The sequence below is a fragment of the Mustela lutreola genome, chromosome 3 (assembly GCF_030435805.1).
Source record: "Mustela lutreola isolate mMusLut2 chromosome 3, mMusLut2.pri, whole genome shotgun sequence".
NCBI lineage: Eukaryota > Metazoa > Chordata > Mammalia > Carnivora > Mustelidae > Mustela > Mustela lutreola.
In genome coordinates, this window is record NC_081292.1 from 9,531,201 (window position 1) to 9,555,347 (window position 24,147).

General features: G+C 44.9%; 1 protein-coding gene across 1 annotated transcript in view; it reads left to right on the forward strand.

Moving 5' to 3' along the window:
- Positions 1 to 19,857, forward strand: part of KCNQ3 (potassium voltage-gated channel subfamily Q member 3) — a 299,479-nt gene extending 279,622 nt beyond the window's left edge. Inside the window, exons 10-15 of the mRNA XM_059165604.1 lie at positions 4,536 to 4,738; positions 5,594 to 5,696; positions 8,006 to 8,137; positions 10,757 to 10,855; positions 12,747 to 12,831; positions 14,301 to 19,857. Coding sequence (XP_059021587.1) covers positions 4,536 to 4,738; positions 5,594 to 5,696; positions 8,006 to 8,137; positions 10,757 to 10,855; positions 12,747 to 12,831; positions 14,301 to 15,035 — 1,357 coding nt within the window. The 3' untranslated portion in view covers positions 15,036 to 19,857. The remainder of the gene's footprint in view (positions 1 to 4,535; positions 4,739 to 5,593; positions 5,697 to 8,005; positions 8,138 to 10,756; positions 10,856 to 12,746; positions 12,832 to 14,300) is intronic.
- Positions 19,858 to 24,147: the final 4,290 nt, after the last annotated feature.

The following is a 24,147-nucleotide window of genomic DNA, read 5'->3' on the forward strand; positions in this document are numbered from 1 at the left end:
AATAGCTTACCTTTTAGTTTCTCAGACTCAACAACATGGGCATTTGGGGTGGGGTCATTCTTTGTTGTCAGGGGCTGCCTTATGTGTTTGTAACACATCTAGCAGCATCCCTGGCTTTGACCCACCAGAGGCCAAGAACACCTGCCAAGTTATGTCAGTCAAATGTGACTCCAGACATTGTCAGAAGTCCACTGTTGGGTGGGGGGAAAAGTTGTCTCTTGTTGACGACCATTGCTTTGAGGCAAGAGTGTCCCTAGTAAGTCGAAGATTTCATTAGGGTGGCCAAGTGGCATGGTTGTGAAAAGCCTACAGAAAGCACAGTGAAAGGACAGGTAATTGGACTGCAAGGGGAAATGAGCCTTGGGGCTGAGGCTTGGACCATGTTTCAGATGTAAAGTCAGAGTCATTTAGATAAAAGAAGGGGATAAAGGTTTTCCTGGGTGCGTGTCATGATATATACAATGACATGGAGGTGTGAGTGCCGGAGAACTGTGTAGAGTTGAGCATGGCTGGAGTGATCCAAGGCAGGAGCCCAGGGCAAGGGCTGTCTTTGCCAGGGAAAGTTTTACTTCTTGATTTTACTTTTCTGTCTCCAGTCTATTTCTAGTTTTACAATTCATGCTTGTAAAGTGTTTGTCTGCGCTTGATAAATCAGAGGCCCCAGCTATCCAAGAAAATCTGATGTCAGCTTCAAAGAAGGCTTTGCTTGCAAGACCTGTAGAACCCTCCAAGCACAAAACCTCATTAATGCGCTAGAAATCCATAGAGAGGAGGGCAGAGATGGGTTTGAGTTTTCTGGGGTGAACTTTGTTTGGCGTCTGATTATCCTCTGGGTTCATGGATTTCAAGCAACACAATTAAGAAGTAAGCTGATCACCCGTTTGCCGGAGGAAGAACTCCGTAAGCCTCTTAGGTGTTATTGCTGGGAGTAATTCACAGCTGAGGTTTCTGACTTGTGCCTGATGCCTCTGGGTTTCGGAATCTTTCTCATAAACCATCCTCTGAGACCATGGCCTGTTGTGTAAACATAGCCGAAGCAGTTCAGAGTCTTAAAGGTTGCAATGAAGCCTTGAAATGCCAAATAGGCAAATCCTAAATCCCAGTACAGAGAGAACAAGAGGGCTCTGTCATTAACTTCATAATTTTCCGACGGTTATGCTGAGATTACCAGTCAGGACAGAGCAGCTGCCATTACTTTTGCTTTGCTTAGTTTATCTGGAATTAGGCTGTGCATACACTTATCTCCTGCTGAGGTCAAGTTCAGTGAGGATGGTGAGTGTGTGAGGCCGGCATTAGGAAGCACGGTAAAATAACATATAAATGCCTGGAACTTATCTGTTCATTAAAAAAACACCACTTCTTCTGTGGCTCAGGAAATTTTATCCATCCTTTATATGCATGTTATTAGCCCTCTCCTGCTTCTGCGGCAAGAGGATTATTTACCCAGATAATGGTGGCAGCCAGCATTTACTGAAGGCTTCTCCAGTCCTCATTCCAGAAGTGGGCTAAGCATTTTCCATGGACCCCCTCATTTAACCCTTCCAAAGCCAGGCGCAGCGAGGACTGTCCTCACAGTGCTTGTGAGGAGCTGGAGCCAGAGAGAGTGACTTCTGTGTCGGAGTCATGTGTTCCTCAGGACCTCACTCCTCAGGGCTGGAAGTGCCCCAAAGGTCATGACTTTCATCGCCACCCTGAACTTGGGGATGTGCTGAGGAAGGGAGGAGGGTCATGGGCTCAAAGATAACCAGGCTGAGTCTTTGCTTTGCTCGGACTGCACATTCCAGTGTGGAGGAGACTGGGGTGGGGGGCAGATGTGGAAATACGGTCTGTACCAGTGTGTATGAGTGTGACAGAGAAAACTGCAACATGTTGTTGGAGCGTGTGGGGAGTCCCTGATTTCCAGGGATGAGGGTGGGGCACTCAGGACATTTTATTTAAAGGTAGATAGCCGGGGCACCTGGGTGGCTCAGTGGGTTAGAGCCTCTGCCTTCGGCTCAGGTCATGATCCCGGAGTCCTGGGATGGAGCCCCACATCGGGCTCTCCGCTCAGCGGGGAGCCTGCTTCCTCCTCTCTCTCTCTCTGCCTGCCTCTCTGCCTACTTGTGATCTCTGTCTGTCAAATGGATGAATAAAATCTTTTTTAAAAAAATAAATAAATAAAGGTAGATAGCCATGAGGTGGGCTGAGAAGGCAGGCTGCATGGCAGCTGGAGGACCTGGGCGTGCCATAGCATGCAGGCAGAGACTTGGGGCTGGCAGAGGCTCTGTGCAGATAGGATAATTTCTATTCCTGATCTAGCTAGACAGAGTAGGCAGGGGCCAAGAAGAAGCAGACCTGAAGAGAGACTGTCCTAAAGTCCCCCTTTTACTGAGTTCATAGGTTGGAAAGCCTTCCTTCTGTTCAGTTGATTTCTTGCCTTGTACAGGACTTCTAGTCCATGGACCCTGATATATTTCTCTGTCCCAGCAGTCATTCATCTAGAACTGGTCAGGAAAACCACTCTGAAAATTTTGTCTTTAGCACAGGGAGGATAGAGCCATCTGAGTGCTAGAATTTCCTGGAATGTACTCTGGTCAGGTTACTAGTATAACGATACTGGGGGAGAGAGCACAGTCCAGAGGAAGCCAGGAGTAAGAGCTGTCCATTCCTATGTTCATTCATTTATTTATTACCTAAATATGTCCTAGTGCTTTCTCTGTGCCAGGCCGGAGGCAGGAAACATTGCAGATGTTATTACGTGTAATGCCCCCAGACCTCCACGCAGTAGGTGCTCTTGGGCCCACTTACCGTTCAGGACCTGGTGCTCAGAGGGGGTTGGGCACTTGCTCTGCCAGCAGAGTGCTCTACCCTCCTCCTTGGTTCCAACACCTGTGACCTCCCCACTGCACCTCTCCAGAGAGACGAAAGCAGCTTCTGGCAGGAGGCACTTGGCTGCGATCACCTGACACACTCCTTAGAAAGACTAAATCAGGGGTGCTTGGGTGGCTCAGTGGGTTAAGGCCTCTGCCTTCGGCTCAGGTCATGATCTCTCAGGGTCCTGGGATCAAGCCCTGCATGGGGCTCTCTGCTCAGCAGGGAGCCTGCTTCCTCCCTTTCTCTCTGTCTGCCTCTCTGCCTACTTGTGATCTCTGTCAAATAAATAATTGAAATCTTAAAAGAAAGAAAGAAGGAAAGAAAGAAAGACAGACAGACTAAGTCAGCTCTGGCCAGTGCAGAGGCCATATACATCCACTCAGCCATTTATTACACAAGCACATGGTGCACCTACTGTGTGCCAAGCTCTGTGTGGGGTAGTGAGAGGAGGCCACTGAGTTGAGTCTCTTGATGTGGGAAAATTCACTGCGTGGCTTTTCTCTGGTATGTACCAGGCAAAGAAGGTCTTGCTCCTCCTGCCCAGCTGGGAGAGGGGAGGGATAATATTTATAGAGCACCTACTGCATGCCAGGATCTATGGCAAATCCCTGGCAAACATCATCTCCTTGCAACCGTGTGAAGTAGGCACTCCTTTTTAGAGATGAGGTACCTGAGACTCAGAAAATGCAGATTTGCCCAAGGTCATCTTCATGGCCAGAGGAGGAACTGGACACAAGTTCTGCACCAGAACTACTTTATGTTGGACTTATTAACTCTTTTTTTTTTTTTTTTTGGTGCCAAGACCACTTTTGATGGTGTGTTGAATTCCAGGGACCTTTTCTCAGGATCACAATCTTGAATTCATATGTAAAATGCAAAAGAAATTGATTGTATTGATAACTATCAAAATATTAAAACATTTGAGTTGCAGTCATATATGGGCTTCTCTGTAATGCATTTAAGGACAAGACCTGTAGCCGGTCAGAATACTACCATCATTTGGAAACAACTGGGAGCACAGCAACCCCCAGGGGCTAACAGGATCTGAAATGCCCTGTGATTTCTGCTGTGGAAGACACAGCATAAGACTGGGGTATTGAGGGTATCACTAGGGTTTGTTACCTACATTCACGATTGAAACATATGCTCATTCCTGTTAGAGGTTAGTAAATTAAAGATGCAATGTTTTTCCCATCCAAGCTCAGGAACCGCCTCCCCTATAAGTTCTATCCATCCAGTTTGGATGCCTGTTTTTTGTAAGTTATGTCACTCAAGTCTGTTCGAGGAGCATTTGAAAGGTTTCTTCTGTGAGAGCTGCTCCCCTGGGCACCATGGAGTGGTACAAAGCAAGTTACTGAGGCGATGGTACAGGGGAAGGCATGAATCTCAGCCATCTGCCGCTGGAAGCTAGGCATTGGATGTCCCCTCTGCCATTTGAGCTCCATGTCAGCATTTGAGAAAAAGGAAGTGCAGAGAAGTTAAGAAATGTGCCCATGGTGTCATAGCTAGTGAGGTGCCAAGCCCTGTTCCAGTCCAAGCCGCTAAAGCAACTTTAGCACCGAGGGCTCGCTTCCCCCCCATCACACGCAGAGGTCAATATGCGAGTCTTTATGGAGAGGGTTGGGTAATTACGAAAGCCTGCACTCAAGGAGGAAAATTGTTCACTTTTGCTTATTTTGTAGCCAAAAGCTGGGTCTCTTGGATCGGGTTCGCCTTTCTAATCCTCGTGGTAGCAATACTAAAGGAAAGCTATTTACCCCTCTGAATGTAGATGCCATAGAAGAAAGTCCTTCTAAAGAACCAAAGCCTGTGGGCTTAAACAATAAAGAACGTTTCCGCACCGCCTTCCGCATGAAAGCCTACGCTTTCTGGCAGAGCTCCGAAGGTGAGGCCTTTCTCCTTTCTTGCTCTGTCCCCTCCACTTCTCCCTCCGCCTGGTCCTTCCCTTGCTCCCCCTCTCCCCCCACGATATAAGATCCATTTCTTGCTTCATCCCATGCATGCCCGCTGAGCTGGGGGCACCTGTGATCCGCCCCCCCCCCCCATAGCTTGGGGTCGGGGGGGCTCCGAGTTACCTATTCTCTGGTCCAGTATCACCACACTGGTCTGTGCAGGCACTTCCAGGGAGCCTTGAGATGCCTAGCCTTGGTTCACATGGGTCACATGGAAGGGAAGTGCACTGCCATGGAGGTCAACTTAAAGGGCCTGGTGGCCCAGGTGCAGAGTGATCTGAAGACCCAGAGCCCTTAGCATCCCCAGGGGGGTGGGAACAGGTAATAGAAAAGAGCCCTGAGAAGACAGTGGGAGGGATATCTCTCTACATCCCTTTTACTTGTGACAAGGAAGGACAGGCAAGTCTCAGAAAGTGACCCCACAAGGTCATCAGGGCAGTGCCTGACAGAAAGAAGCTGGCCTCAGAGGCTTGACTATAACACCCTTGTGAATGCCCTTTGCTGTCTCTGTGGGGCCACTCAAGAACCCCAAAACTCATGTCCCTACCTTGCTAGCCTTCTCCCCCGTAAACATTTTTGAACTACGGGTACCTCTAACTCATGTCTGGAGAATAGAAGGACCTGCTAAGAAGGCCTGAACAGTGTCACAACTACAGAATACCATCTTGTTTCATGAAGTAGAAGCAAAGACTCTGGTGGTTGAGCCTCAAAGGCTCTGACCGAATGGGGTCCCGAAGCCTTTTGCAAGTGCTACGGCCTGCTCTTTGATATGTGTGTCTCCCTCCCAGATGCTGGGACAGGTGATCCCATGGCGGAAGACAGGGCCTACGGGAATGACTTCCTCATTGAAGAGATGATCCCCACCCTGAAGGCCGCCATCCGAGCCGTCAGGTGAGGCCCCCTCTTCCCCACTGAAGGCCTACCCAGACCCCAGTTCAGCTCCCACAGGATATTGGCTTTGGGAAGGTGGGTGGGAAACCCTGTCAAGTAGTCCTGAGTCAGGTTCCAGGGTATGTCAAAACTCATACGGGCATGTTGCCTGAAGAAAAATGATCTCTACGTTAGCAAAGCATCATGGGTAACTCTTGCTTTCTGGTTTATAAAATGCTCCCATAGTCTCCTGACACTATTTTCAATTGTCATGCTCTTGTCTGGCTTTGGCCATCATTTATTTTACAGGTCTGGGGCGTGGGGTGTATGTTGACATGGAGTTTTCTTCCTTTATAGGCTTCTCAGACAAAATAGCTTTCCTTATCTGCCGCCACCCATCTAGCTCTTTTTAATTAGCACTTTTCAACAAGATAGTCAGTTATAGGATTGTGCGTGTCTCAGGCGAGACTATAATCCCCCCCTGGCTATGTTTGTTTTGCTTCAGAATTCCACAAGAAAATGAAAATAGGCTTACTAACAGGAAACTTGGATCAGGAGAGGGGCTTATAAGCACTCTACAATGGTGGCAGTGAATTCTAGAAGCTAAGCTGGATTCTCCAAGAACTAATTGTGACATTTTCAGCAAGGTTCCTAGTCCAGTTTATCAGGGAAGCACAATAGGGTTATAAAATGTGAACCCCAGCAGGGCCATTGACCTGGTTTCTCCTGACACTGCAATATGACAGAACTATGTCTGGATGAAAGCATTATTACTTAGATTCATAACTACTTCAAAGATCTTATTCAAAGAAATAGTGAATGAGGGGCACCTGGGTGGCTTTGTCAGTTAAGTGTCCAACTCTTGATTTTTGGCTCAGGTCTTGATCTCAGGGTTGTGGGATCAAGCTCCTCATTGGGGTCCATGCTCAGCAGGAAGTCTGCTTAGGGTTCTCTCCCTGTCCCTCTGCCCCTCCCGCTGTTCACGCACACTCTTCCCCCACCCAGCCAAATAATAAATAAATACTGCCTTTAAAAAAAAAGAAAGGAAAGGAAAATAAAACCAGTGAATGAATCTGTGCCAAACTAGAGGGAGGTCTCTGCTGGGATGAGCCATGGTTTGGCTTCTGCCCTGTTCTTTTTAGAATTTTTTATTGATCCTTTAGTTCAGGGGTTGGCAAACTTTTTCTGTGAAGAGCCAGACAGTAAATATTTCAGACTTTGTGGTTCACAGGCCTCTGTTCAAGTACTTAGCTCTGACTCTGTGGCACAAAAGCAGCCATTGACAGTATATACATGAATGGGGGTGGGTGTGTTCCAACATCACTTTACTTTCAAAAACAGGCAGTAGGTCAGATTTGTTCTGTGAGCCACATGCGGCTGACTCCTACCTTAGAAAGAGCCGCATCAAGGGCAGGCTCATAAAATGGCACCCAGTTGGAAAGGATGGCACATGACTTGGATGGCATAATCCATATGCCAAAAGAGTGTTGAGATGCTGGACCTGGGCTGTGACAAACACCGTGCAGAAAGAGACCCTCATGGAGAGAAGGGAGGGCCTGGCGTACGTAGGCTGTTGTTTCCCAGCGCTAGCCTATGATTCGGGGTTTTACCTGACACCATGCTCACTGGAGGCTGACCCTGTCATGGGGTTTTCAAGGAACATTAGCCATCTGGGTGTCTTTACTGATTCCCAGGAAGATGGAAACAAGGCTTTGGCATCCATAAGTTCTAGGTTCCCCCCTTTTATTAAGAAGCTGAGAGAACTCAGGGAACAGCAGGTAGTTTCTCTTTTCTAGGCGCTCACACGTTAAATAATTAAAGAGGCTGTCGAGAGGAAATATGCCCACTGTCCTCAGATAGAAAGCAGTGTGACACGGTGATTAAGAGCATGGGCCTTGTCAGCATACAAACCTGGGTTTGAGGACAGCTCTGACATTATTAGTCAGGTGGCCCTGGAAAGATGCTGGACCTCTTTGGTCCACAGTCTTATCCTCTACAAGTTGATCTGTTAGCGGATTGTTCATAAAACACTTAGCTCAGTGTCTGACTTGGAATGAATGCCCAATGAATGTTAGCTCTTATTGTTACTGTGATTTCATTATTACTTAAAGGATTGAAGGAAGGTAGTCATGAAAAAGTGGTACCGGCCAGCCTGACTCTGTGTTGTTTGAAGGGCTGGGACCAGAACCGTGGGTTGGAAATTCTCCTCCCCCATCAAGTCATTTCTCTTTGGTTCTTTGCTCTGCCTGCCCCTGAGTTTACTAGGCTTGAATTGTAGTTTCCTTTACTCTGTACTGATGAAGCACACACGTCTCCACTTCGCTTTGCAGAATCCTACAATTCCGTCTCTATAAAAAAAAATTTAAGGAGACTTTGAGGCCTTACGATGTGAAGGATGTGATTGAGCAGTATTCTGCAGGACATCTTGACATGCTTTCCAGGATAAAGTACCTTCAAACCAGGTAAGAGAGTTGTATCTGGAGGAACTCTGCTCTCCTGACCACGAAGGAACCTGAGCCCATTGAATCTAGCTAGCGCTTAGGGTGAAAGCCATTCAGAAACAGTCCAGGGTGCTGGGGAGAAATTTTAAGAACAAAAATGTTCATCATGCATTGTGGCTATGAAAGCCAACAAGCACCAAACAGGCCATGAAGAAACTCTGTGACACCTTAGCCAAGGTCAACACCCTGATCAGTCCTCACGGAGAAAAGGCATATGTCTAACTGGCCCCTGACTATGAAGCTTTGAATGTTGCCAGTCAGAATGAGATGATGATCAACTGAGTCCAAGCATCCAATGCTAAATATAAATTTTTCACCATATTAAAAAAAAGTTCACCAGGTATTATTTATAATAGTGAAAATATGGAAACAATATCAACACCCAACTAATAATTGCCACTATTTTTGTTGAGCATCTGGGTGTTCTGCATATGTATGTCTAATCCCTTATAACCTCATGAGATATTGCATTGTGGATATCCTCTTATAGATCACAAAACCAAGCTCAAGGGGCAGTGGGCTCACCTAAAATTAATCAGTGGCAGAGCTGGAAATCACACTACATTCAATTGGCTGCACAACTCCTATTCTGTCTGACACACCAAATTCCACTTTACTAATTATATAAATAGCAATTAAGAAAAAAATGTTCCTACTCTTATTAAAAAGTTATACAACCATCAAATGACATTTAGAAAATGTATATAATGAGGTGCACCTGGGTGGTTTAGTCGGTTCAGTGTCCAACTCTTGATTTCAGTTTAGGTTGTGATCTCAGGGTCATGGGATCAAGCCCTGTGTCAGGCTCTGTACTAAGCATGGAGCCTGCTTAAGATTATCTTCCTCTTCCTCTGCCCCTCTCCCTAGTCCCCTCACACTCTCTTTCTCTAAAAAAAAAAAAATGTATATAATGAGATTTAAAAAATGATGTGATCATTGAATATATATATGCACAATATGATTATTAATAATACAATAAGACATATATTTACATACTTATACTTGTATACCTCCATATACTTAAATGTATACAAATGATTGTGTTCCTATACAGTCTCTACATCAATCTAGTGATATTATAATACATACATACTGTATGATTACAAAAACATATGCACATATGTTTACTTAGAAATAAACCCACACACTCTCATATAGGGAACCTGCAGAAAAAGAGTAGGTCTTCCCCCAACAGACTGCTGTAGTTATACTAAAGTGAAGAGTCCATGTGTGTCTTTAAAAAGTCCACTTTTTAAATTGTTCAAATCTTTAATGAATTATAAAAATTTCCTTCTAAAACAAAAATCCATTTTAAAAAACCAAAGGGTAATATGAAGTCAAGACACAGAACGGACATTGGGAAACCAAAGCCCTATATTGAGGCTCATCGTCTGGCCTGTGTGAGATTTCAGGTGGACACAAGTCAAGTCCCGTCTGGACATTGGTGTCCTCATCTGAATCGTGTTTCCCTGCTGGGGTGTCCTGCAGAGTGAACAGAACCATCAGATTGAATGAGTAGGAAGTTAACCATGATGTCGGGTTGGAGGAACACTTATTTGTGACCTTGACTTATCCATAAATGGAATACTGACTGCTACCGAGCATAGTGGCAGGCACATAGTCGGTGCTCAATGCCTGCTTCACAAACGCATGAGCAAATGAGTTCTGAGCCCAACATGCTGTCATTGATGCAAATATGGCTCTCTCAGCATGATGTCTAGGACATACCAGATCAAGATTATTGGCCCATCTTAATGCACGCAGAGTGGACCTTCCAGCTGGTGTTGCTTCAATGTTTATTAGGCACATTTATTTCAAAGAGCCGTGGCTAGAGGTTGAACACCTGGATAGCTAATTGCATATCCCCAGCCATGCTGATAGGGTGGTAGGACCGAGAGAATGGAAGTGTGGTTGGGTATATGGTGGTGTCAGTGGAGGAGCAGCCAGGTCTGCAGAGAAACCGAGTGACCCAAGGCTCCTTTTGAGCACATGGTCTTAGTGGTCCTGGGGCTGTAACGAGCCTGCAGAGTTGGTCCCACACCCTGCCCCAGTCCTGCAGGGCAGTGTGTACATCTGTCTCTGGTCGTGCTTGGGGAAAATAGATGGGGGAGTTGGCGCCTCCTACAGAAATGGAAGCGAGGTGCAAGTGTGGGTGCAGAGCCATCCCCCCAGGGGATGAAGAGCAGCAAAGATCTGCACAGCTGAAATCGAAGCCTACGGTTGTACGAGAAAACACCCTAATCAGGTTTTCAGAGAAAGAATAAAAATGGTGGACCACCAGATAGGCTTGTGGCACCCATGACGTTTTTTAGAAGAACCAACAAGACATGACCCTCACCCTGTCTCTGGTTTAGCTGCCTCTGTCCCCTGGGATGGGGAGATGCGCTCACTACTATATTGCGATTATAATTTATCTCTCTCCTTCACCCCCTCTTTCTCTCTCCTCCCCTACTCCCCTCTCCCTTCTCCTATATTATCTCAAACTCTGCCTGGCTAAAGAGCGAAGAGAAGGAACTGCTCTCCTCTCTTTCCCTGTAAAGTTCTTTGTGACGTAATCCCCTCCTTGTGTGTCTCTTTCAGAATAGACATGATTTTCACCCCTGGACCTCCATCTACCCCAAAACACAAGAAGTCTCAGAGAGGGGCAGCGTTCACCTACCCATCTCAGCAGTCTCCCAGGTGGGACATGGGGACATGGACTGCGGCTGCATGGCCCGCCCCCATGCCCATATCTCAGCTCACTTCCTTTATGGCTGGGGGCGGTGGGGTTGGGGGTGGGGCAAGTTGCCATTCCTCTCAGTAAAATGAAGATAAGAGCTTGAAGCTTATTCTGGTTTGGGGCTATTTGCAAGGGTGCCGTACTAAAGACTTACTGTCCCTCTTTCCAGACCATGTGGGCGACACTCCTTCTGTGGTTATTGAAAATAAACATAACCCTCAACGTGTTATAAAAGTGTAGAAGCCCCACGAATGTATTGGAACACAATAGAATAATACCTTGTGAGAGCAGAGTTGAGGCCATTTAGCATTTCCTGCCCCATTAGCCCTGTGTGGACCAAACCCCCTCACAGGGAAGGAAATCAGGTGTCAGGCCTCCGACAGCATGGTCACAAGCAGAGAGCTCTGTCCCTCCCTGGGGCAGTCCTGCTCTTCCCACACCAAGTGTTTGGAAGTGTTCCTTATACAGACCCCAATGAACCAGGAGCAGTCCTGGATAAAGTCCACTGCCCAAATTTATACCTTCTTTATTCCCAGAAGTCTTCAGGACAGGGAACATGGATGAGTAAAGAAAGAACTCCCAGGAACCTTAGAGCAATAAGTTTCCCTACTATAAACAAAGCAAGGGTGCAAGCGGGATGAAGCATCTGACCTTCAGCCTCAGTTGGGGAGATGGAGTGAGGGGTGGTAGACCTGGGGCTCCTGGAGGGCATGCGCCCCACTTAAGGAAATCATCATCCTTCTGCTCTGCTCTGCTGTTGTTAATTTTAGGAATCACTATCCTCTGGTTCTGAGGAGTCTAATTTTTCAAGAAACACTGAATATTCATATGTCATATATGAAATTCTTTACTTTTGAAATGGTTTACATGTTCTTAAAACTCTGCACAAGTGAAGGAAAAGACTGGTGGCCTGGAATGAGCACACAGGCCATGTCTGCTTTAGATCAAGACTGCTCAGGGACGCCTGGGTGGCTCAGTTGGTTAAGCAGCTGCCTTTGGCTCAGGTCATGATCCCAGCGTCCTGGGATCGAGTCCCACATCGGGCTCCTTGCTCCGCAGGGAGCCTGCTTCTCCCTCTGACTCTGCCTGCCTCTCTGCCTGTGCTCGCTCTTGCTCTCTCTCTCTCTCTCTCTCTGACAAATAAATAAATAAAATCTTTAAAAAAAATAAATAAATCAAGACTGCTCAGCCCTGAGACAGGCCAGGGGTTGAGCACGAGTCAAGAGCCCCTGAAAGAGAAAACCAGCTACCTTCATAGTGCCTGACACGATGGTTTTGAGCCCCAGCCAGGCTCCCCACAGGTTCGCTTCTCCTTTAGAACATAACCTGTACCACCAAGGAACCATCTCAATTCCATTCCCTACCAGAAGTCTCTTTTGCATCATTTTCCAGATCCCACATCTGTTTCCCCCCATCCATCCAAATGGAACAGATGAGATATACCCACCATATAGAATTTCAAACATTAGCCAACCCCCAGCCCAACCCAGTCTACCCTCCACACACTTAGAAGCTCTCAAACTTAGTCCAACACTGAAATCCAAAATACGTGATTCAAAGGCACCAAACCCTCTAGACACAGCACGCTGCTTTATTAACTTTGACCCAGCTTAATATTTGGCTTCATCTATTGCCACAGAGAATAGTAAGACCCCAGTGCTGAAGGCAGGAGAAGGCTAGCCTTTCCTGACTCCCTTGTGCCTCCAGAGCTGAGTGGGTCTCTTCCAAACTGCATAAGCGTGAGCATGGGGATGATAGCTCCAGGGGCCATAGTTGGCTCTGCCGAGACAGCCTGGCAAAGCACAAGCAGGTATGACGATCTTACCGACCGACACGTTGGCTCTTTCCTAGGAATGAACCATATGTAGCCAGAGCATCCACTTCGGAAACTGAAGACCAAAGCATGATGGGAAAGTTCGTGAAAGTCGAAAGACAGGTGGGTCTTTCCTTTCCCTCACCAAAAAACAAGCTGTAGGACTTTTGTGTTCAAAGGTCATTTTTTTTTTTTCCTCCTAGGAAGGTAACAGTTGAATCTCTACCACTCAGAAAAGCGATGTGGAAATTACATCCCGAGTTAGCACACACTGACTGTGCAAGTTCATGCATTGTCCTGAGCCTCAGGGTGCCCATCTGTAAAATGGGGGTTCCATTACCTTATAAGGTGACTATAATGACTGAATGAGTTGGTACCCATGAATCGTGTGGAAGAGCTGCTGGCACGCAGCAGGCCCTCAACAGATCTAACTGCTCTTCGCAGCTATGGTCAGGGCAGAAAGAGAAGCCGTTCCCACCCAGCACCCTATTGAGCTCACGTGTCCTCTTTCTCTGGGAAAAGATTTCTGTGAGCACAGCTGTACTCACTGAAGATGGGTCTGTTGGCTTCCATGAGGAGCCCTACCAGCCCTCTCGTTTTATTCATAACCCAGCATTGGACCTGTGCAAGAGAGGCAAGAGGAAATTTGGAGGATTACCTTTCTTGGCATATCAAGAATATAATTTTTCATTTTTAAATTTTAATTTATAATCTCAGCTCTTCCATTTCCCAGCTCCATGACCTTTGACAAACTATTTCCTCTCTCTGCCTCTGTTTCCTCACCTGTAAAAGAGAGATAATCACCTCCCAGAGCTGTTGGGAAATGAAATGAGTCAACATCTTTAAGGAGCATCAAGCAGAGTCAGGTACTTACTAGGTGCTCTAAGTATTAGTTACCGTTAAGGCTCGGATACTGTCCCAGCCTCTACATGGTACTGTGCTACCTGGTCTTACCTGGAAGAAGGGGTGCCATCCTTGCCTGCAGTGCCTTCTGGGGAGTGTGAGTTGTCGGGGAGGGAACACCATACATGCATGTACACACACACACACACACACGTGTGTATGCGCTCACAAAGATTGAGTCAGTTCCCAGGTTTTGCAGCTCGGAGCAAATACAACTTACCTGGCTGCAGCTCCCACTCCAAGGCCCTTAGCTGGGACCTCCAGTTCTAAGAGACACAGTTCTTGCTGCCCACTGCTCTTGGGTCTTAGAGGTTTGCACAGCCCATAGGAGGAACAGATACTAACCACCCACAGACTTCTATCTAAGTGAATATTTATTTGCAAATCAAGAACTCTTGCTCCTTGACCCAAATGGCAGCAGCAAAGCCATCTCCTCCAAGGATACCACTTGTCGTCAGATCCCTTCTCTGGTCCCAGCTTTCACTTCCCAGAAAGCTCTTGCCAGGTTGTTTCTAGATTAGCACTAATCCATGTGTAGGGCTCCAAGGTAGGAAGCATGAAATAGTCCATTTTTGTAAAGATGATGATTTGCAGGAACCCTCCTGCTTTCCTGTGGTATTTCTTCCCAACCAGAAAAAGCCACCCCCATCCTGGAAAAGCAGTGACACCCACTTCCTTGTATCTCCCAGGTTCATGACATGGGGAAGAAACTGGACTTCCTGGTAGATATGCACCTGCAGCACATGGAAAGGCTGCAGGTGCACGTCACGGAATACTACCCGACCAAGGGGACCTCCTCACCTGCAGAGGTGGAGAAGCTAGAGGACAACAGAGATTCAGATCTAAAAACCATCATCTGCAACTATTCTGAGAAGGGCCCCCCCGAGGCCCCCTACAGCTTCCACCAGCTGCCCCTGGACAAAGTCGGCCCCTTTGGGTTTTTTGCCCATGACCCTGTGAACCTGCCCCGAGGAGGACCCAGTTCTGGAAAGGTTCAAGCAACACTTTCCTCCTCAGCAGCAACGTATGTGGAAAGGCCCACTGTCCTGCCTATCTTGACTCTTCTCGACTCCAGAGTGAGCTACCACTCCCAGGCTGAACTGCACGGCCCCTGCTTGGACCGGGTCTCCCCCAGACAGAGACAGAGCATCACGCGGGACAGTGACACGCCCCTGTCCCTGATGTCGGTTAACCATGAGGAGCTGGAGCGGTCTCCAAGTGGCTTCAGCATCTCCCAGGACAGAGATGATTACATGTTTGGCCCGAGTGGGGGATCGAGCTGGATGAGGGAGAAACGTTACCTCGCCGAGGGTGAGACAGACACGGACACGGACCCCTTCACCCCCAGTGGCTCCATACCTCTGTCATCCACAGGGGATGGGATTTCTGATTCAATGTGGACCCCTCCCAACAAGCCCATTTAGAAGGGGTCGTGGGCTGAGTTCTCCTTGTAATGTAGACAGACTTTGTATAGCTCACTTGCTCTCACACCCGACACTTGACGGTGAGATCACCAGTAGCTGCATCAAACACATGCATGTGCGTGGCGGCCCCCCACCAGGGCAGGGGCTTCTCACGGCCTTCCTCCTCCCCAGGTCACCACAGTGAAGCTGCTTCCTTTTAAGCATGGTTTGCATGACTTTACAATATATAAATGGTACCGCTAATCTCTTCTAGGATATACATTTATCTGCTGTTCTTAATTTAAATCATTATTGGACCAGGATGGGGAGAAATTATCGATGAGCTGTGCTATCTGTCCGTTTGGTTGACTGCTTTGGGTTTTGGTTTGGTAAGCAGGGAATGTAGTTTAAGTTCTTTCTCGAACCACTGCCCCTTTGTGTAAAACAGACCAGTAATTAACTGTTTTCTAGAGTAAGCAAATAGTTTGGGAACAAAAATGCATTGCGAATCAAAGAGGTGGCCGACTGAGCTAAAACACTAAGGAAGAAATAAGACGGTCATTGCATATCCAAAGCCACGATTTTTTAAAATTATTTTTTGGGAAAAACTAACAAAACCATCTAAACGCTCTCAAAGGGACCTCATTTTCCCTGCCGTGGTCTGTGTCCTGCCTGTTCCCTCATCCCTGGTAATCCCACGTGTAGCATTTCGAGGGAGTTATGAATTGGCGGGGAGAGAACACACACACAAGTTCAAATAGTTTCCAATTTATGTAGCCAAAGATAATGAAATTTATCAGAAGTAGGGTGCCCTCTGGACAGGAGCTAAGATCAGTGCCTTTAAAATGAGGTTTCAACTCACATTCCTCCCCATGGTACTTGTACAAAATATCCATCTCAAATGAAAATTAGAAACCAGAAATTATCTGGTCCAAGTTTTCCTTTGTAAAAGTGAGAAACCTTTGGCTCGGGTAGAGACAAGCCTGGGGTCACCTCATTGTCCCCTGGAAATCTGGGACTCAAAGCTGGCTCACTCAATGCCCTGGTCTCCTGATACCACACAACTCTGCCCCTTATACAGTGGGACCCAGAAATTGTGCCAAGATACCTGGACTCTGTCGTGTAGCAAGCACCCACACCACAATTTTTTCAGCAGGAGGGGGCTGTTTGCTCTTACTGCAAAAATTGCTTGCTTGATGCCTTGCATTTTGGTTCTAGGAGAATAAAACAAACACTTCAAGCAAGCAAACTTCAACATTTATTAGTATGCAAATGGGCAAAATTTTCAGAACCATCCAGTTTTACTCCTCCAGATTTTTTTAAGTGACAAGTAGCCATAAGATTAGCCCAAGTGTAAGCAGAGCCCCTGGAGAGCACTGCCCAAGTGAGTAAGTATTAATATTAAGCACAAGCCATCCTCTGGCCTCTTATGAGGTGTCACTACTTTCTGAAACACTTAGGTGGAAAAGGTTTCTGTTAGGTTTGGGCTAGATTAGCTAAATTATGACATGACAGTATCACTGTCTAGCTCTTATCCCATATCTAAGCACTGGTTATGGGTGGTTGCCATGGTTACCATCAAAATGATCAAGAGGGCCTAACCATCTACACGCAAATGATACTGATGTTTTCCTCAGTCTTGTCAAGAGCTGTGGTAGCTGTGGCAGACATCTGGTTGCTGCTTTCATCATGACCTGATGCAGGAAACTTGTACTTTGTTGGAGAGAACTAGTTTCTCAGATCTTGGTTTCTTTCAACCCACAAATCAACAGTACTGTGCAAAAGACTCAGAGTACCATAATAATGAAGGTGTGGTCCCTGACTTTAGAAATCGTCAACAAAAGCCTGCCATTTTTACATGGAGAATCTCACAAATAGAGAGGCATCGGCATTGAAGTCTAAGGTGGGAAATATACAAGAATGATCATGCAATTCAGACCTGAACCCTCTCCTGTCCTATGGTTTCGCATTTGACCTTCTAGCAACCTGAAGGACAAAGGGAATGGATTATATGCATGAAAGTGCCATTGGAGTTAATGACCTAAGAAACCCTGTGCCCCTTCCTTAGGGTTTGGTTCTTGCTTCTGACCCTCCTAGAATCTTTTACTATAAGTGATTGAGCTACTTATCGTCTAATATGTTACTGTGTTTTTCTTTATGTACGTGAATAATTTGAGACAAAAAAAAAATGGAGAATGACTCAAACTCTCCACATATGCACAAATTATGTTTACCTACTTTATTAATATTCTTACAGAACTGACAGGCCTCGGTGTCCTACCAACAGATGCATTTGCCAGGATCTCAATAGAGTTCTCAGGTGGACAAGTGAGACTTTTCATCCTCAAGCTAAAAATAGTTATCATGGATCCAAAGTTAGAGGACAGCCTTAGGTTCTTTGAAAAACCTACAAAGGATAAGAGTTCGTATTATTTCTTAAACCATAGGAGGGCAGTCTAACCTCCTCTGCTGGATCATAAGGCCAGGATGACAGGGATTGATTGGGTTTATGTCTGTTACCATCACATCTCCAACATGTGGTAAGCTGTCATTATCAGTGTAGACAAAGACAAAATACGTGATCATGAATAACTAAATGATAAGGCTTTTTAAGAGCTGTTCTTTCCCATCTAAGAAAAAAGAGAAAAATGGACTTCTTGAATATTCAGTTTTGATATCCTTTTAAAAGGAAAAAAAAAAAAAAAAGACCATTCCAGAAAAACAAGCCAAAACTATTGAAGTCACCTGCTCACAGATAACATCATCACCTAGCTTGCATTGATGGAGAAGAAACTCAAGGTATAGGACTGAACTTAAGTTATGGGGAGAAACAATGTGTGCCTCCCTAAGGATCTTTCTGTCAGAAAAAAAGAAGAGCATGATGGAAAAATCCAACGGAACTGGTTAATAATGTGGCCTAAGATCATCTTGCTTCAGATATACTAGTGGTCCTGAAGCTGGCTGGGGAAACGACAGTAGTTTTAGCAAAATCCCATGAAATCATGACAAATTAATTCCATTGTAAAAACTAGGAATAATTTCCTTAAGTGGAAGTGTAATCCCATTATAGGTGTTCCATCTCTGTGTATCACAATACGATATAGGAAGACTTTAAGAAGTCATTTTTTAGGAGGATCAAAATGAATGAGAGAAAGCTATCTTCTGAATGTTAGGTAAGAGGTGACCAGTCGGGCTGAGAAGAAAGTACTTGAGATCAATGTGCATTTTGACCATCAAACACCAGCACACAAGCAAACCTGAAAATTTTAAGGAAAATAATTGTGGGAAGAAAAGAAAAGAAAAAAAAGCATCAACTTGAGCAAGTTCTATTCACTGACTATACTTTTACTGGGAACTGAGAGCTTGGACTTAGTAGATAGAACAATGATATATTGAAACTCTAGTTTCAGTGAAAGAATCTTGAAAACTGCCAAGATATACTATAGTTTAAGATGAGCTCATTAGTCAATAATTAAAGCATTATGCTTTGCCTGTATTGTGCAGGGAAGTTCCCAGACACTGTAAGTTGAAAGAATAATTAATTGTAGGAAATCCTATTATTATAGGATCTACTCACAATTTGCAAGGCAATTCTTCTAAATCCATGCCACTCTACTGATAATATAAAAACATGTGTTTGTTTATTCATTTACGAGATTTACTAAGCACCATTGTCTTCTAGGCACTATGTAACACACTGGAAATTCAGAGGTAAGAAAACTGCAGGTCCTGCCACCAAAAAGCTAGGAATCTGGTGGCCTCAAATATTGGAGTTCCCTTCAAACTATGTCTACCAGGAATGGAAAGTATCTGATTTTATCCCTGAAGACAACTACACAGATAGGAGCTCTTCCTCACTTAGAATCAATGGGAGATTGAGCATGGAGTAAAGTGAAAGCAAGAATTCTCCATCAAAATGGTAATGACCCCATCAGCTCAGGGAAGACTGAGTGGTTGAATGAGTGGTTTCAGTTTGGGTTCAGTGCTTTCAGCTTTATAGCTCCAAATACATTGTATACAAAGGAGGCTTTAGAGTATCAGAACTTTCTATAGTATCTAGCTTTTCTAGAGTATCAGAGCTTTCTCCTCCTCTTCAAATCCCTACAATGATTGAGTCCAGACAAGAAGCTGGGTTACTTCCATTTCACTGTGTTGACCAAGAGAAGCTTATGGTACAAACCAAGACACAACATCTATTTCAAGAAAAAGGTGTCCCTCTGTCTGTGGTACTCTGCTAATAAAATTCTCCTGGAGCAAGAGTAGAAATCTGTTCAGTGGTCTAAAAAGTTGACTGCACTTTGGACAGTACTGACAAGCACACCCCCGCTTATCCCAGAAGCTGCCCTGCAGCTGGTCTTTGTTTTCTGTGAATATGCTCTCGAGGCACTTAGGACCCTATGGATTTTCTTTGTTTTCTCAACCCCAGGCATCCTTAGGAATTTGCCTCATGTCCTCACTCATCCTTGAAGGCTTGCTTATTTGGGGATGAACTTTTTAAAAGATCAGAAGGCCTTTACTTGTATCCAAATCACCCAGTGTTCCACTGCTACTGATATTATGCTACTCAAAACCAAATCAATGGTCCCCTAAACAAGTCCTCTAACCTGACGTTGAGGTGAGAACATGCTAGGGACCAGGCTATCTCTATAGTTTTAGTGGTTTGGGAAGACCAACAGTGGGAATCTCAAAGAGACAGGAAGGGTATAGACATGGCATGGATGAAAATTTGAGACACTTACAAGTATTTGACTTTCTAGGTCTGTTTTGACTTTCAAATGGAACAGTTGGTATATGTAAAGACTCTAATACATATACACATACATATGGGGACTGTCATACGTATTTATTTATTTATTTATTTATTTATTAAATTTTATTTATTTATCAGAGAGAGAGAGGGGAAGAGAGAGAGCACAGGATGACAGAATGGCAGGCAGAGGCAGAGGGAGAAGCAGGCTCCCTGCTGAGCAAAGAGCCCGATGTGGGACTCGATCCCAGGACGCTGGGATCATGACCCGAGCTGAAGGCAGCTGCTTTACCAACTGAGCCACCCAGGTGTCCCCATACGTATTTATTTTTAATACTCTGTGTGGACTCCACTGTCTCAGTCCTCAGTACTATCTATGAACTCCAAATTTACCCCCCTGGAAAATCCTTTTCTTAGAAAAAGAACAGTGGAAATGCCATCCTGATTCAGGAACATTTACAGGGGCTTTTTTCAAAAAGTACATCTCTATAAATGAAATGAAGAAGGGCAGGACTGTTGAAATGAAGGTTGGGTTGCAGTGGCTGAGTTGTGGCAGTTCCATTGGATCCACAATACCACATGTTGAACCATTCTCTCAAAGAATGATCTGTAGGAGGCAAAGTCAAATAGCAGGAACCATTACATGTGAAGGAACTAGTGGTTACAACGAGGAAAAGTTAACCATGCCATGATGTCTATCATACAATATCCTAGCAATGAATGGAGAACTTCCAGAAGAAAGAGTTCAAGCTCTCTCAAACTGTCTCCAGGGAGATTTGTTCCTAGCCTCTAACAACCTCAGTTTTGTTATTCCTATAGGAAAATTGTGACTAGTGTCTTGCTTCATTGTCACAGATGCAGGGAGATACAATTTCATAGATTCCCAAAAGCTCAGAATAAGAATAAACCTTGATTACAAGAAAAACCACCTCTCTTCTTAGATCAAGAAGCAGAGGCTCAGCATAAAAGGAATCACACTCGTCACCCAATGGCTGAATGAGTGATTGGGTGGCAGAGTGAATCAAGAACCCAGGTCTTCTAAATCCTGGTCCAGATATTGGAGATCAAACACTGACAGTCACATAACAACCAAGAAGAAAACATTGTGGATCAGCCCAGAAGATGAAGGATAACCTCTTAGCCTACTCAAGAAACTGCTAAACCAGACACATTGGTTGGAATTTATTCCCATCTATGGAATATGATTGACCTCATGCCTTGAAAGGCAATGTTTCTTCTCCCCTAATCCTGTTGACCTCCAAAGTCCTGGCACAAATCACTGCTGTTGTGAGCAGGTGAGAAAAGAAATAAAGAACAACCTCATAGCCATGAAGGCACTCCCCTCCACTTCTCTGACCTCTGCTACTTTGTCCCCTCCTTGTCCTGCCAAGCCTGGACTGGTTCAGCTCTTTGGCCCATTGCTTGGACTTATTCAGTTCCAGAGCCATGCCTCAGGTGGTTTCCTCATCTGTAAGCCAATTCTTTTGCAGGATTTTGCCTTCGAAAAAAGTTAACAAGTTTGATTTAGGAAAGGGGATGTGATTTCTTTGGGGATCAATATGACCTCAAGGCATTAGCTCTACTAAGGTGTCCCTTCATGGTGGGATCTCTGGTCCTCACGCTTTGTTTCTCCTGCTTTGTCCAAGAGAATGCCCGTCTTGGCTGGGTCACAACTGGTACTCTAGGGTTGTCCCCAAAAGCTACAAAGAAGCAGACAGGATTCAACTTAAGACACCTTATGTTTGTGTAACTGTGAAATTATTTTAGAAAGTAAACAGGCCTCCCTGTTGGCTTAAATGAGGATTAGCATTGTTGGTTTCCACTTATGTTTTGCTTGGGACAGATTTATCAGAATTTGGCGCAGCTCCCCAATAGCCCTTGCTAAACCCTGTAGAAGGATATTTAGGTATTCTGAGTTGGTCTGAACTGGAAACCCCTAAGGCAAAGTCAGAAAGATGGCAGTAATTTTAGACTGTCATTCCACCTGTCTTTCTAGCCTCTAAATAGACCTGTTCTGGGAAAATAAGTCAAACATGGGTCCTATACAAGAATAACCTGAGTGTGATTCATAATTAAACAGTCAAAAGCCTGGCCTAGTGCTTAGGAATATAATTGTAATTCCTCTTAGGTGTGGTCAAATGTACTCTGTACTCTGATGTACATCTGTACTCTGATGCCTTGAGAGGAGTGAACAATGGAACCATGTTTTCTTCCAATGTCTCACTCTACCCACATGACAGGTCCAGGAAGGGGAGAGAAACTTATCCTAACCTGTCTTTGTGAGTTGCATGTGATGTGATGGCTCTCTCTCTTGACTTCTTGCTGTCCTTACCACAACCTCATGTGGATGGTGTCAATGTCTCCATCATAGTTTGAAGAAACTGAACCTGAGGGGGAAAATAACTTGCCAAACATACCATGATTATAGAAGCAGAGCTGAGGTTGTAACCAAAGCTCATGTACCTTCAAAGATTATTCTCCACCGATCACACCTCCCAGGTCAATGGAAACGCTCCCACATCATGCCCTGTGGCCCTCCCCCATGCTTTGCCCTTCCATGCCTAGTGGACTTTAGAGTACAACAATCAGACCCATTGGTTCCCCAGAGAGAACCAATGTCAGCTGCTCTGCTCAACTGATCAGTGGGTCTTACCTGTTCCTTTGAGTAGGTTCACAATTCAGCAGTCAGTGGCAGAAAATAATGCCACATAAAACTTTCACCTTGTTCATGGTAGAATCCATTATTTCTTGGAGCTTGGTATGGCTGCAGATAATCCCACAAGTGCCCCTTGTTCCCTGCCCTGTACACCCCCACCCAGAATCTTCTGTCATTGATTTATCTAAACAAATTTGAATGTCCTTCCTGACTCTGGTCTTCTGTCTCTAGTCTGTACCTTTATTTCAGGCCTTGGAAATCCTACAGAAACAGGTGAGTCTGCAGAAACATTCTTTGGGAGACAGAATGCTCACAACAGTTGTGTTTCTCTTCCTCAATATTAAAACGATCACAGTTCCCCAGTGAGAAGTCAACTTGATGTGGTAATTGAACCCTATTTCCCCTCTGAATACTTTTCCAAAGAAAGGGAGAGCAGATCCACCCTCTATGTACTTGGGAAGGTTAAGAATCCACATGGGGAGGACAAAGTCCAAGATTGGTGGCAGCCATATTCCAAGCATCAGAGATCTTACTGTTGGAGACATGAGGCAGGCTCTGACCATCTTAAAAATCACCTTAGAAAGATGGGCCTACTTCATCAGATCTGTCAATCATTTCCTATTTTACAGAGAAAAATTCTCTCTATGTTGCTTTCAATAGGATACGGCTATTCTTTTTCTTTTTCCTTTTTCTTTCTAATGTAGCTGTGATGGAAAAAACCAATCTCTGCCTAGCAGATTGAGGTTTCCAGTGACATAAATCCATTGTATTTGATTTGGGATTGTATTTTCTTTAACCCCCTTTAATGGCATAGAATTCTGGTGCCTTGCTCCCTGAATTTTGTCTCCATGCTACAAGTAGGCTTTCTTCACATTCTGGCTTACACGGGAACACGACTATTCCACAAGTGGCCTTTAGTGCTCTTTATAATATGATTTCCTGTAATTTTTAAATTGTATGTGTAATTTCTATTCTGGCTCTGTCCAATATTTGAACAACTTTACTAGGTTGATTTCCATATATATTATGCAAACACTTCTTACCTGATTTTTTATGTTCTATCTTAAAACAAATACTGCACCACTTATTAATAAATAGACATTTCAATGATCATGATGATGTTGGAGTGATGTTTAAGTGATGTTTACTTCATTGATGATGTGGAGTGACATGCAGTCTGTTACTGGTTGTGGGAGGGAGTGAATGAGGAGGCATGAGCATATTAGTAAATGTAAGAAAAGAAGCAATTGAGTGGGAGAGGTGTGAGAGAATAAAGACACAAGAAAGAAACTGTGATTGATGGAGTAAAGAGTGAAACTCATAGCCATGAAAAGTACATAATATGAATTGCACTCCTCCTCAGAAACAGCCACTATACACAGGCTGGAAGTATAGCATTTAGTGAAATATTATCCAGTCATCACAGTTTTAAGATATCATTACTCCCACTTTATAGATGAGGAACTTGAAGCCCAGAAACAAAAAGAGATCTGGCCAAGATCAGACACTAAAAAGGGGAAGAGTCACAATTGGAACCCAGGACCACCTACCCCCAACCCCAAGCCTCATGCTACTCCCTTTATAGAAGCTTCACCTCCTAAGCCATGTGGGATGAAGAACAGATGGGTGGCTTAGAGAGACTATGGGGGAGGAAGTCAGGAAAGCTCACATCAGATTGCCTTTCCCTAGTGTCAATAAGTAGGAAGGAATGTTTTCTCAGGAGGAAGGAG